Source organism: Dromiciops gliroides, chromosome 2 (assembly GCF_019393635.1).
Source record: "Dromiciops gliroides isolate mDroGli1 chromosome 2, mDroGli1.pri, whole genome shotgun sequence".
NCBI lineage: Eukaryota > Metazoa > Chordata > Mammalia > Microbiotheria > Microbiotheriidae > Dromiciops > Dromiciops gliroides.
The window spans coordinates 347945617-347958424 of record NC_057862.1 but is presented as its reverse complement, the minus strand read 5'-3'; the positions used below and the strand labels follow the sequence as shown (position 1 = coordinate 347958424).

At 39.9% G+C, this 12808-nt stretch overlaps 1 protein-coding gene across 5 annotated transcripts in view; it reads right to left on the bottom strand.

Moving 5' to 3' along the window:
* Positions 1–12808, bottom strand: part of CPEB4 (cytoplasmic polyadenylation element binding protein 4) — a 100806-nt gene that overhangs the window by 75447 nt on the left and 12551 nt on the right. For 2 of the 5 annotated variants that reach the window (XM_043989900.1, XM_043989901.1), the window contains exon 2: positions 4854–7431. In XM_043989900.1, coding sequence (XP_043845835.1) covers positions 4854–5984 — 1131 coding nt within the window. In that variant the 5' untranslated portion in view covers positions 5985–7431. Of the gene's footprint in view, positions 1–4853; positions 7442–12808 lie in introns of those variants that run through there. The other 3 variants (XM_043989899.1, XM_043989897.1, XM_043989898.1) reach the window with 3 other exon arrangements.

The window sequence follows — 12808 nt, the reverse complement described above, 5'->3', positions numbered from 1 at the left end:
TTATGTTATCTACAAAACACAAATATTGTTCTCTCTTTTCTCAAATTCAATACCATTTTCTAACACTACAGTCTTTCAACATTCATATTGATGCTCCTTCAAATACTCTAACCTCTGGGGCAGCTAGGTGGCGCAGTAGATAGAGCACCAGCCCCGGATTCAGGAGGACCTGAGTTCAAATCCTGCCTCAGACACTTGTCACTTACTAGCTGTGTGACCCTGGGCAAGTCACTTAACCCCAATTGCCTCACCAAAAAAAAATTAATAATAATAATAAACAAATACTCTAACCTCCCAGTTCCTCAATCTCCTCAAATCCTACAACGTAATATTCTACTCTACCTCAGCTATGCACAGGGATGGTCATACCATGCCTTTCTCTATTACCCACAAATGTTCTATTTCCTTAATCAAAAACTATGACATTGGGGCAGCTAGGTGGTGCAGTGGATGAAGCACTGGCCCTGGATTCAGGAGTTCCTGAGTTCAAATCCAGCCTCAGATACTTGACACTTACTAGCTGTGTAACTCTGGGCAAGTCATTTAACCCCCACTGCCCCACAAAAAAAAAAACCAAAAAAACAACAACAACAACAACAAAAAACCAAACAAAAACTGTGACATTACTCAATTTGACAATAACCTTTAATCATCCCATCTCTCCTTATGCTATATCCCTACTAAACCTATTGACTCCCTCCATCCTAGCAGACCTACTCTGACTTCACTTTCCTTCCTTCCCAATTCTGATCCTACAATTAACCAATTGGACTCTACGTTGTCCAGTACTCTCAAATCCTTCACCTCCTATGCTATTACCACTTATCCTTGCCAAACAACAGTTCTGGATTACTCTCACCATCTACCTACTCTATTCCTATACATGGTGGTTTGGTTTTTTTGTTGTTGTTGTTGTTGTTGTTGTTGTTGTTGTTCGTCCTTCATTCTTGAAGAAGACCATGATATCAGGACCATGACATCAGGGTGTTTGCAGTGAATTGTATTTAAGTGAGGGAGGGCTGTGCAAAGTCACCAACCTCACTCCTCCAGAGCCATCTAGGTCCAGTGGCAAGACATATATCAGGACAACTGGAGATGGCCCCCAGATATTTAAGGCAACTGGGGTTAAGTGACTTGCCCAGGATCACACAGCTTGCATCTGAAGTGACATTTGAACTCAGGTCCTCTTGACTCCAGGACTAGTACTCTATCCACTGCTTTACTTCGCTACCCCTTAACTGAGGGAAGTCACACAAGCAAGTTGACTAAACACATTACAAATGTATGGTATCTCATTTCAATTGGGGCCTTCCTGTAGCAAGGTAATCCTTTGATTCCTCCCTAAGTGATTTCCTATCTCACTCCTCACAGAAGCTATTCCAAACTTCTTTTCAAGTTTCCCATGCCAGTCCATGCCCTCTCAACTGAGGATCTTGCATCCTTTAAAAAGAAAATTGGGACCATTTGCTCTGAGCATATCGTCCCTTGTAGTCTTCTCAAAACTCCAAGAGATCATTCCAAGTCTTTACTCCTTTCCATTAGTTGCTAGTAAGGTAGCCCTTGTCTTTGCCAAATCCAACCCCTCTGCTTGTACCTTGATTTCATTACCTCCAGTCTTTTCAAGTAGTCCCTTTAATCTTCCCTTCTCTCTGACCTTTAACCTCTCCCTTCACAGATGTCCAAGCTTCCCCATTCCTAAAAAGCAAACAAACAAACAAAAAACCCAGAAACCTTCCCTAGACCCTATTTCTCCCTCAGGTTATCATTCTATATCTCTTCTCTCTTTCTAAAACAAACTCCTATTAAAAGCTATCTACATAGTTGCCTCTACTTCTATATCAACCCCGCCCCCCATCAGTGTTACCCAATACTGGGACCTTTTCTCTTTCTACCCTCTCTCTTTTGGATACTTCATCAACTTCCATAGGTTTTACCATCATCTCTATGATTTACACATTTAAATATTTAGTTTTTCTCCTATACTTCAGTCCTCAATTGTTGTTCATTCATTCAGTCAAATCTGACTCTTCCTGACCCTGTGAACCATAGCATACCAATACTGTCCATGAGGTTTTCTTGACAAAAATACTGGAGTGATTTGCCATTTCCTTCTCCAGTGGATTAAAGCAAATAGAAGTTAAGTGACTTGCCCAGGGTCACACAGCTAAGAAGTGTCTGAGGCCTTATTTGGACTTAGGCCTTTCTGACTCCAGGCCTAGCACTCTTCCCAACTATTGAACATTTCAGTCTGAGTATCCCAACTCATTTCAACAAATACACAAACAAAACCCACCCCTCTTCCAAAGTTTCTCTTTCTATAGAAAATATTACCATTCTTCTCACCTCCTGCCTTGGTGTTCTCCTTAACTACCCACTCTCCTGCAAAACATTTGTCAAATAACTTCCCAAATCTTGCCATTTCTAGCTCCACTACTTCTCTGACATGCAATTCCTCTCTATTCACACGACCACCAGTGTGATCAATATAAAAAAAGTCCAAACAAACAAAACCCCCCACTCTATCTGCAAGCAGGAAACTAGTGGACTACTTAAAGTATTAATAAAAAAACAACTTCATTCTCAAAGTTCTGAGAAGCATGTGATACATCCAATTCAAACATAAAAATTTAACACCTCCCCCAACAAAAATTGCATCCATTGAATTTTGAATTTATAGTCAGCTCAAATTACTTGTGATTTTTGCAACTATTAAGAACTTAAAGTCAAAGGGTTTTGTTGTTAGTTTAATTGTGTTCTTTTAAACCTCTCACCCTTGTAAAAGGGATTTGAAATTTGGCAGTACTCTTTCTGAACCTGCAATAGCTGAGGTATACACAACACCCTTCATTTTTCTCCTTCCAGAATAACATATAACTGATTCTAACAGAGGAATCAGTTTATATATCAGTTCTTTTTGGCAATATGATTCAACCATGGTCTTGAATTCTAGATGTCTATCTTATATTCATCTTTTTTTTAAAATGCACTTAGAAAGAGACTTAATTATTGAGACCAGAAATTTCAAACATTTCATTAAACACAAGCAAATAAGCAAAAATCTCTGGAATATATCATTTGGTTTTCTTTTTTCTCAAATTGTCTTTCTCCCCAAACATTTTTATCAAAGTCAAAACACCTGGGTATAGAAAACATACCACAAGGTCAAACAAGTTCACTATCAGAATTATAGCAGCAAATATGAAAACATTTATAAGGAATTGAACTAATTACCTAATTATATTAATGACCTAAACCTTAGTGAGGTTAAAATATAAAGTGTCACCTTATATTTTTGTTAAATTTCAATAAAATAATTAATAGTTCATAAAATTATCTTTGTATTATTTGTTGCCTTTAAAAGATTCAAAGCATTAAAAGCTTTCCCACTCCACTTCATATCTTTTGCTATGTCTTAAATATTTTTACTAGTCATTAAAATTCTATGATTATTGTACAGTGCAAGTATCAACAATCCTTCCTAAAATCTACTACCTCCTGACAAGAACAGCTAAGATAGTTAGGCCTATCATGAAACAAAATGAAATAGAATTTAAAGCAAGTATTTAAGACCACGTACTCCATTAAAATGGTTCTTATGAAAGATTTTTCATTGTAGGGTTCAATGACTAGATGATTACTGACACTAAAAAACACAGGGCTCCTTCTATCTAATGCTCTCTTACCCCTAAATTAGTTATTAAAATAGGTCATCCAACTTATGCTGACACTGGATCTAGAAACTGCAATTATTTTGCAATCTGTTTTTATCCTTACTGAAAGATCCTGAAAAACCACACACACACACACACACACACACACACACACACACACACACACAGAGAGTTGTTTATACATCTGCTATTGAATTGACTTTCTCATTCACTTGATCTAACCCAATACTTCTTTTATGAGAGAGCTTTAAACTTCCACAAACTACATCTATTTCTCATTAATTCAAAATGTCAAATAACCTGCACTCCTCACAGTGAAAGGCTATATTGGCACAGAGAAAGCCAACAAGTGATAAGTTAGACTAGGTCTATTTTTAGTTGTGGCTTCTTTTTCTACAGCCTAATATTGGTATCAAAACATAAGTAAATGAGTTAAGTCATCACAAAATAGTCATTCTGCTTTCAACTGTTTCAAAGTACACAGAACTTAAACATGGCTAAGGAAAACATTTAGAGTATTTTCTACTCTGAGTCCTTGCTAGCCCAAGGTAGAGAATGGATTTTGTAACATAGGTTTTCATTCAATGTCACTGAACTTGTCAATTTAGGCTTGTTAAAATAAATTGCTTCAGAGATTTTATATTTAAAACTTTAAATAGTTAAGAAAACTGATGCAAAAATCACTTTCAATTTATTCTTATTTAACACTATGGTAAAACATGCAATTGGATTGGATTACTCATTTACTGCATGTTCAGAGATTAGCTTTAAAATGAAATATATTTAATATAAATATATACACAGAGATTTAACATACAAATAGCTTACTTATTGCCTAATACATAAGAAAAAAATCTGTCATTCTTAATTCAATTTAGGAAGGTATTATAATTCACAACTATGATGTTGAAAGCTACCTAATATTCATGCCAATTTCAAAAGATTATCTTCAGGAATATAATCAGGAACGTAATCACTGATTACAATGATAAAATATCAATGAATTAGCTGAATTTTTGTTTTGAAATATGTCTCTGCCACCAAAAAAAATTCTATTATATAAATGGATTACAAAACTAAAAGATCTGATGAGAACATACATAATTAAAGACCTCTTGGTCAAAAGGCATATAATTTTATATTTTTTTCTAATTTTAATTTATTAATGGGGTAGAATCTCACCGGAAAAGGAAAAATGTTGTCAGCTCTGTTCAAACTATCTTCCATCCAAGATTTGGGAGCAAAAGCTGAGCTGGGCCGAGCATATTTCTGTAGCTGAATATGATTGCTTGCAAAATTTTTCTTCAGGGGCGAAATGGAGTTGAGAGGTGTTATTCCTCCATTGAGTCCTCTGCGGTGATCTCGGCCTTGGGAGCCTCCCCAGCCACCATATCCACCACCACCAGGGCTCCATGAAGAAGATGGTGTAGGTGAAGGACTTTGGTAGCTGCTCCATGGAGAGGGTGGCTTGTTTAGATTATTAGCCAAATGAGGCAGCTGATTAAAAGCAGCATTTCTGTGTGTAAATGGAGGTGGATGAGGACTAGCAGGCGACCTCCTCTGCTGCTGATGCTGATTGTGATGATGTTGAAAATGAGGATGATGAGGGTGGTGCTGAGAAAGGGGTCCTATCTGAGGGGAAAAGCTGCCACCAAAGCCAGGGCTGACGTGATGCGGAAAATTTTGAAACAGCAGAGCACCATTATTAGCTGAAGCAGCAGGGACACCTCCCTGGTGAAAAAAGCTTGCATCTTCATTGATTATTGTAGAGGAAGAAGGAGCAATAGCTGCTGACCAGTTACTGAAACCAGTAAGAGAGGATGCACTGGATGTTAAGGGCTGAGTTGAAGTACCTAACCCTGTAGCCTCTTGGTAGTCAAATCCTGTCAATACTGGTGATTCTATCCTTATTTTTTCCTTCCCATTGCCATTTTCTGAAGAGCTATCTCCTTGATTTTCTTCAGATTTAGCTTTCTCGGGTTCAGGCAGTATCCCTGCTTCCTGACCTTGACTGGGGGAAAGCTGCTGCTTTTCTAGAGAATCTTGCTGTTCCTGTTGCTGTTGCTGAGTTTTAGATTTTTCTGACCCCAGAATCTCATCCTGAATGTTATGGGCAGCTGGAGCAGGAAAGAGCCAAGCTGACCCAGCATTACTGCCATTGGCAGCTGTGTTATTATTTATAAAAGCAGCAGGGCTGGGGGTTGCATTTTGATGATGGTGTGGAGGCTGCAGATGTGGATGAAATCTGACTGGAAAAGCTGATTTATTCCCAGTATTGTTTTGCACCAGCACTCCAAACCCGTAATCCCCCATTTATTATTTTTATGATCTGAATTCTTACAACAAAAATGACAACCTAGTGCTTAAGTCTGCCTCCTTTCCTCCAACCCAAATTGAGTGTTTTAGAAATGTCTTATTATAGCTCAGTGATCCCTGCTTATCCCCACCCTAAATATTTCTGATTTGGAATTCTGGTATCTGAAAACCTAAAAAATCTCTCTTAAGATATGGACATGAGTCAAATTGTGTTTATTTCTAAGGGAGAGGGTAGGAAGGGAAAAAAAAATCAAGTCTTTGGTTAGTAAAATAGGTGGTTTCTTTTTCCAAAGGAAAATGCACATGAATGACAAAAACAGAGCTTCTTAAGCATTTATGGATGTAGAAGAATAAGCATTGCGCAGAGTAAAAAATATATCTATAATTTAACAATCATATGTTCTTCCTCAGCAGTTTTGACTCACCCACATATGAAATCTTTTAAGTGTTAGGGTAGAAGATGTCTTTTCTTGGCAGCTCAAAAAAAAATTTTTTTTAATCAGGAATAATTTAAGAACATTATATATTATATATTTATGTATAAAGATATTATGTTATGTGGAGAGAAAGAAAGAAATGGGGTGAATTCCTGGTTCCGGGAAATAAAATTTCAGTCGAGGAATTCAGCATTGAATAGGAATGGGAGGGTTGCAGGAAGGTTTCTGCTGTTCCTGGTACTGTTTTTGCTCTTTCTGCTGCTCCTGGTGCAGTTTTTGCTCCTGGGGCTGTTTTTGTTGCTGCTGCTCTTCCTGCTCCTGGTGCAGTTCTTGCTGTTGCTGCTCCTGTTTTTCCTGCTTCTGGTCTCCCCCCCACCTCCTCTCCCCCATGAAATGGGCTGAAAACACCCGTTTCTCTCTAGGGGGGACAGAGATTAAAAAAGGATTAAAGCGATTCACTGTGGAGGGGAGGGGGGGCAAAACAATACGGGGGGCCTCAGCAGCCGCCGGCCAGGGTGTGCGGGGGAAATTGGGGCGATCTGGAAGGAAGGTCCTGCCACTGCTGCTGCGGTTTCTGCCTCGTCCCCTCTCTGCGGCTCCGGGGTTTTTTTTCCCTCATGGGACCCGGGGGCGGTTTGTTCGGTTTCTCAGTTCGATTCTCCGCAGGAAGAAAAAAACAAAAAAAACAAACAAAAAAAACAAAAAAACCAACACTGCGATTATTCTAATGGAGCAATGTCCCCCTTTCTTTCTTTTCTGCCCCCCGAAAAATTTAAATAATTATTTACAGTTTTTCTCCTCACGGTTCCTGGGCCGCCGCAGCCGCCGTCTTCCCTAGCCCCGTAGTCAGTGTCGTCTTTGCCGCGGCCTTCTCCTTACTCTTCGACTTCTCTTCTTCCTCCTCCTCCTCCTCTGCTGTCTCCACCGCCACCGCCTCCCGGTGCCCGGTCTCCCCGCAGCCGCCGCCGACTCCTCCTCAGGACGGAGCCGAGTGAAATGACAACCAGCTGGAAAGACCAAGAGACACTTCCGGTTCGGGGAGGGAGGGGCGGGGCGCCTCGCGAACCTCCGCCTACCCACCGGAAGACCAATCTGTGAGCGGATTCGGTGGTGACCACACCCCGTCCCCATTTGGACCCCGCCCAGGAAGGTCGTAAAGGAACCTCCGATGATGCCCCAGCTAAGTGGGACCCGCCCATTAAGGTCATTGACTTGGATTCCCCTCCCCCACCTTCTCAGTAAACTGGACCCGTCGCCATCTTAGGTGAGGGCAAAGGAATCCGTTGCTGATTCTTCTCCCTGCTGGGAGGCAACTAAAGAAAAGCGAACTGGATGGGAGAGACCTAGACCCCTCCGCGACCTGAGGCAGAAAGGCGGGGTGTTAAGGAACTGAACCGACGACCTGCGAAAAGCCGGGGAGCGGCGTTGCCCATAGTCAAGGTGGTGCCGCTGGAGTCACGTGCGCCAGCCTCGGCTCAGCCCCGACTCCGCCCCGGAGGGCTGTGGAAGGCGAGGCGGTGCCTGCCCTGCTTGCCCTGCCTGCGCAGCTGGAAAGGTCAGAGCTGCTCCCCAGCTGTGCGGAGAGCTGCGTTTCTTCTGGCCTCGGCTGTTGGCCGGTGACAGGGCAGGGCCTGGCTGGGCGTGTGGCCTCCTAGGCTGCGGTTGACCCCGAGGCCCGGCACCTTGCGCTACAGGCCCCGCCTCCTTGGCCGAAAGAGCCGGGATGACTTGCACAGTAGCATTGGAGGATGGGCTGCCTCTTAGATCAGAGACCGAGTTATCTTTGCCTGGGCCGGGACCGCAGCTCTTCTCGGCTTAGAAAGCGACCTGGGATATCTGCGAGCCCAGCTCCTTTATTTTACAGAAAAGTTAAATGACTTGTCCTAGGACATAGGATCACAGGTTTAGAAGTGGAAGCGACCCTACATGTAAACTAGTCTCATCCCCTCCCTCCCCTTTTCCCATCCCCCTCAAGAAAACCTTAAAAGATTTTTCCCAAGGTCACACCAGCACTTAAAGATCAAGGCTGAAGTTCTAACTCGTTGTCTAACTCAAACCCTCTCTCGACAAATGCAGAAACAGGCCCAGCGAAGGCAAGTGACCCAGCTCAAGGTCACAGAGGTAGCAAGCCCTGCTCTTTCATGCTACTTCATAATGGCTTTCCGCACCTTTTTGCCAGGCTTTCAAAGCGCTGTTTTATGCTTCCTAGGATAAATACACTATTGGAGATAAAAGGGATGAGAAAGATAACGGAGGAGGCGGGGTTGGGGGGGGAGGGGAACAGCGGTGAGGATTTGATAAGGAAAAGGCCTCTGCATCATATACCCGTGTTCAAGAGGTAAAAAATAGCAGATTTGGAATTTAAATCCACGGCCTCCTGGCACTCTCTACCCTGCTTTTGTCCGATACCCAGATATTATTGAAGCGAATCCAAGCATAAAGCCAGTTTTAAGAGTATAAGGGCATCGTGGTGCTTTAGAAGGGATGGATCATTTCGTCCAAATTCTTGTTTTTGTGTTGAAGGAAGCTAAGAGCTAGAGAAGGAAGTGACTTGCCTAAGGTTTCACAACTAATTAGCAGCAAATCTTGTTCAAGAATCCAGGTCTGGCGTCTCCTACCTTGTTACAGTGCTCTTTCTACTATTCTGCTTTATAATCTAAGGCTAATTTGGACAAAATATAAACACGTATTTGGGGGTCGATTGGGTTAGAAGCAATAGAACCAAAGATAATAGAAATTGAAGGCACAACCCCTGGTCTGTAAGGCAGTATGTGAAACCGTTATAAAAACAAAAAACAAAAAAAGGTACTTATTAAACTACAAATTCAACCTAACTCAATGGAAGCTTAACTTCTGCTTGCCACCCCATCATTTCCCTACAGTGTCTGTTCCAGACCTTTTCTACTCTTTTAAATTTCTTAAGTCCCATCTGTGATCCTGAATCCTGCTTTACTGAGATCAGGTCTACCCCAAGACATTGAAAATGAGAACGAGAAAAGCATTAGAGTCTTTTAAAAGAATACCATATACTCATCTTCTGGAATACTTCCTGCCCAAAAACCTGGGGATCCCTTGCCATGTTGACTTTCTAAATCTCCTTAGCAGATATGTGGTATCCTTTTCCAAAGAACCAGAGGCTAGTTTTTCAGGGTCTGCCAGATCACCTTAAATGTCCCTTAGTTCATTCCCATCAGGCACTGGGATACATTATGCTAATTAAGAATATACCCAAAAAATAGCAGTCACTTAATTTATGTGAAACTAATTATATGTAAAAATATTCAAATAAGAATATTGCTTTGGAGATGGTAGGTCAGGCACTTTCTGTAACAGAATTATAGAACTTCATATTCTTGGTGTGAGTCTTAACTGGAATGCAATAGTCAGAAGACAGGTCTGGGCAGGTATTCTGTCCAGCCCCCCTAGTAGTGTAATGCTAGTCAGTGTCCTCTGGAAATGCTAAGAAGTGTTCTAATGCAGCTATAAAGCTTATTTTAAAGCAAGGGTTCTTAAACTTTTCTGTACTGTGGACTTCTTGAATAGTTTGGTAAAGCCTAAGGAACCCTTTGTAGACTCATGTTTTAAAATGCATAAAATAAAATACATAGAATTATAAAAGAAACCAAGAGTTAGTGAAAATAAAGATGTAAAATTTTTCCCATCCATGTTCTTACCCCTTTTGAAGTCTATCAACAAGTCTGAGATCGCAAGTAAAAATTGTTCTTCAGTCATTTCAGTTGTGTCCAACTCTTCATGACTCCATTTGGGGTATTCTTAGAAAACACACTGTAGTGGTTTGCCATTTCCTTTTTCAGCTCATTTTGCAGATGAGGAAACTGAGTCAAACAGGGTTAAGAGACTTGCCAAGGGTCATCCTTAGTTCAAAGCAACTAGAAAAATATTAAAAATTCTTCCAACCAGTATTTTCCTAAACACAACAGAGACATTAGTTTTTGAGGTGGGAAAAAAAGGTGCTAGAAGGGTTGAATGACTTCTCAGGCGTCATTCATTCCAAGGTTATTGGGAAGTTTTAAGCCATAGTACAACATAGTAGGTTATTAATGAATAGGATACAGGTATTTTGAAACCAAATACAGATTTTATTATCAAGATTTTGTTACCAAGTACAGATTTTACCAAGTAAAAGATTTTATTACCAACTACATTTTATTAAACTACTCTGGTATACATCCTGTTTTGGTATTTGAAAGTTTACTTAGGAAGCACCATTCTTTTCCAACACCCAATTACTAGATTACATTTTTTCCCTTTTGTTTGCTGTTTTGCAATATATGCAAGCCCTCTGAATTTTAAACATTATTTTCCTCTGACTTTCCCAGTGACTATATTATTATTAACATAGATTTACAGTTAACAAGCCCTTTTGTCAAGGGAGTGGTGAACCCAGGTACTCTGCTGAATTGTTTCTGAATAAATGGTCTGGAAGGGACTAAGACCTAGGCATGCTTCATTTAAATTCAGGCACACCTTGGCAAAGCATTAGCTTAAGTGAAGTCTTAGATCAGTTAAAACACTAGGAGTGTAAGTTCCAAGTAATGACATTAATCTCCCCAAATGACATATTCTTAACTGGTTCCAGCCACCTGATGAGGACTGTACTGTTGACACAGATTACTCTTTTCTGTTTAGATTGGATACACTTCACTTTCTGTCTTAAAAGTATGGCAAAGTGATATGACTGAATAGCTGCTTGTAGATGTATACCTCTAAGGCAGACAGACCAAATGATTTCCACCTTTAACATATATAAAATCTATGACAGCAATAAAAGATATAAAATTATCAGAATTAAGTTGTGTAAGTAATGTTGAACACCACTGGAAGGAATCATACAACCATGCTGACTGGGTCTACTAGAAACTGATGCTATTCTTTCTCTATTGTGCCCATTGCTTTACATAAATTGTCTTTTATCAATTCTATCATACTTTTCTCAGAAGTTGTTTCAAACCATCCCTTCCCTTATCAAGTCACAATAATTTGTACACATATACTGCACTCTCATCTGAGAGTGCTCAGTGGAGGACCTTGACTCAGACTTCATTGGAAAAAAAAATAACATTATTTGGTAGCTCCTTCTTTTCCCCAATTCCACACTTCAAATCATCTCAGCAATCATTTCTCATCCTCCCTTTGCGGTAGTCATTGAAGATGAAGTGGCCCTTCTGGATAATGTCAAGAACTTGGGCTATTGATCCCATCTCCTCCTCTATCCTGGAATCATCCTCTCCTTCTCCCTAACTTTCAGCCTCTGTTTAGCTGTTGTCTTCTTTGCTGCATTCAGATATGCTTGTCCATTCTTAAGACAACAACATCAAACAAACAAACAAACAAACACAACAACTTTTATTTGGCCCTACTATTCCCTTAAAGCTTAAACTATCATTCTGTATCTCCTCTCTTTCCAGCCAAACTTTTAAGAAAAGCAGCTTACCCTTATTGCCTCATTGTTCACCTCCACACGCAATTCTCAAACCTTTGCAAACTGGCTTCCATGCCCACCACTGGTCTAAAACTATTTTCTCCAAAGTCATCAATGATTCCTTATTGCTAAATTCAATGACCTTTCTTCAGTCATCTTTCTTGGCATATCATAGTAGCTTAATAAGTGCTCATGAATTGAATATTTGACCACAGGAAGAAGGGAACCATAACTTCTCTGAGCCTCAACTCTAAAATGAGAGATTTGGACTCAGAGCTTATACCAGCTCTAAAATCTTATTATTTTATTGAAATAATTGAAAGAAAAATAATAGTTTTCAAAGAAGCAAATAATCTAGTAGGTAGAACATTGGATTTAGAGTAATAGGATATGGGTTCTATAACTAATATGGCCATTGTTCAAATCTTCATCACAGGCAAATTATTGAATCTTTCTCTACTACATTTTCCCTTCCAACTAATGCCCTTAACCAAGCCAGAAACTTTTCATAATAATACCTTGTAAACCAGTTTTAATCAGCCAAATTTTACAAATCTGTAAAAATTCCTAAAATTATTTAAAGCAAGGCAGTGTTACTTAGTAGATAAAATGCAAAATTTGTCTTCAGGAAGACCTGAGTCTGAATTCTGCTTCAGATGCTATTTTTGTAATGCTGGTCAAATCACTTTGCCTCTGTAATTTTTAGGTTTTTTATTTGTAAAATGGAATAATAATAACACGTCTCACAAGGTTGTTGGAAGGACCAAAGGTGATTATATAGATATAGATACACACACAAACACATACACACACACACATATACACATACATTTACATATACGTGTGTATATATAGATATAGTGCTTTACAAACCTGAATGGGATATATGATTGCTAGTTATTATTGTAACACCTAGCATTTATTTAACAATAGTGGTGACA